This window comes from Egretta garzetta, unplaced genomic scaffold, assembly GCF_000687185.1.
Source record: "Egretta garzetta isolate BGI_Z169 unplaced genomic scaffold, ASM68718v1 scaffold499, whole genome shotgun sequence".
Classification (NCBI taxonomy): Eukaryota; Metazoa; Chordata; class Aves; order Pelecaniformes; family Ardeidae; genus Egretta; species Egretta garzetta.
The window spans coordinates 210,817-212,587 of record NW_009260802.1 but is presented as its reverse complement, the minus strand read 5'-3'; the positions used below and the strand labels follow the sequence as shown (position 1 = coordinate 212,587).

General features: G+C 60.2%; 1 protein-coding gene across 1 annotated transcript in view; it reads right to left on the bottom strand.

Moving 5' to 3' along the window:
• RALGAPA2 (Ral GTPase activating protein catalytic subunit alpha 2) overlaps positions 1–1,205 on the bottom strand; it is a 194,587-nt gene extending 193,382 nt beyond the window's left edge. Inside the window, exons 1-2 of the mRNA XM_035902236.1 lie at positions 1,130–1,205; positions 4–201 (exon numbers count right to left, since the gene is read on the bottom strand). Coding sequence (XP_035758129.1) covers positions 4–201; positions 1,130–1,205 — 274 coding nt within the window. The remainder of the gene's footprint in view (positions 1–3; positions 202–1,129) is intronic.
• Between the last annotated feature and the right edge of the window lie 566 nt (positions 1,206–1,771).

Here is a 1,771-nt window from a genome sequence, read left to right as displayed (position 1 = left end):
CGCCATGCTCCGTGGTGCCGGGCTCGGCGGGACTGCTGGGGCCTGCGGCGCTGCCACCTCCTTCGCCCAGCGCCGGCTCCAGAGTGACGCTGATGGGCTCCAGCGAGAAGCCCATCCGCCCGCCCCCCGCCGGGAGGATGACAGCCGCCGCGGAGCTGTTCCAGGGGCGATGGAGTTTAATGCCCTGGAAAATCCAGGACCCTGTGGAGCATGCAGAGGATTCGCAAGCGGGGCGCGTTGCAGAGGTTGCTCCGCCGGCCGCTTATCGGGCTCTTGTGTCGCCTGCTGGGCGGGCTTTGGGCATTTTCTGTGGAAAGCAGCACCCAGCGCTGAAATTCCCCTGGACCTGGCGCTCGTCCCCCTGATAAGGTGGCACGTCGCCGTCCTGCGGGGTGTCCCTGGGGCCGTGTGTTTCCGGGAACGGCACGCGGGCGCCCTGGGGAATGCACGTGTGTTTCTGCTAAGGATGAGTTCAGCCGCAAATGCCACGCAGGCAATTTCAGGTGTCCCGCTGGGTACGTCCAGCACCACTTTTAGCTCACCCCCAACTCATGTTGACCTCAAAGCCCCACAAGAGCAGGGTGGGCAGGGAAAGCCAGGGACCCTGCTGCCTGCCCCCTCCCCAAATCCGCTCTTGTCGGAGTTGTAAGGAAGCTGGCCCTGCCCCAGAGCCCTGCGTCCCTCCTGGGCGGTCGTTCCGCGCGATTTTAATGCCGCTGTGCGCTCCTGCTTTCCCGACAAGGTACCTCACTTTGGGATGCCCAACGGGAGCTATCTCCAGGGGGAGCGAGGTGCTTGCCCTACCCGCATGTGCGGTCGCTGCAGGGTGGCTCTTTCCTAGAGCTTACTGCCATGAACAGCATACGAGGCTGAGGTCTGGGTGTTATTTTGTCCTTATTTTGTCCTTTAGTAGCCTGGAGCGAGCGTTTGTCTGCAGGCCGCCTTAGCTGTCGGAAACGGCCCGAGATGCACAAATGTGAATAAAGTGGGGTACGCCTGCCTGGGCAGCCCCGTGTCCTTTTGGGGTTTGGGTTGGGTTTTCTCTTGTTTCGAGAGTGTCTGTCTAAAGGGGAGGGTTGAAATCTGTCTCCTTGGTTGGCGCCCCGAGCGACGTGCCTCGCCTGTGTACCTGCCTGCCCGGGAAGGTGAGGTGGCCGGGGGGCCAGCCCTGGCACCATGGGGGGCTTCGCCGGTGCCAGGGTCATCGCTGGTGGGCACAGGGACCCGCGGCTCGGCTGGGAGATGGATGGAGGTGCAGGTTTCCCACAGCTCGCCATTAGTCCTTGCTCTGGAAAGGCTTAGCAATTCCTACGTGGTAAATTATGTGCCATTCCTTAAAAAAGTGGATTAAATAAATGGGGCTAGAGCATGTCTTTTTTGCTCTTAGCTTTAGCGTATTGATTTGGACATATTTTCAGGCCGGGAGTAATCAATTCTTGGGTAGATGGGCAGAATAAAATAATTTCAGGCAAACTCTTCGAGCGACTTGTCATTAATTTGCCTTTTGCCGGCGCTCGTTGAGGCCGGGAGAGATGCGCTCAGCGTCCTCCGGGCGCCGGCGGAGCGGTGCCCTGGGGATCTCCTGGGGAGGGAGGGAGGGGGCCACCGGGGCTAATGAATGCCCTGTGTTTGCTCATCTTTCCAGAGTCACTTATTAGCGCTAATTGGGAGGGACAGTTCAAACAAGCACAGAGGCGCAGTTGTTGTGGGAGTGTGACAGGGGTTTAAAGAAGCGGCCGGGGAGGACCGGGCTGCCTGGCCCCAGCCCCCT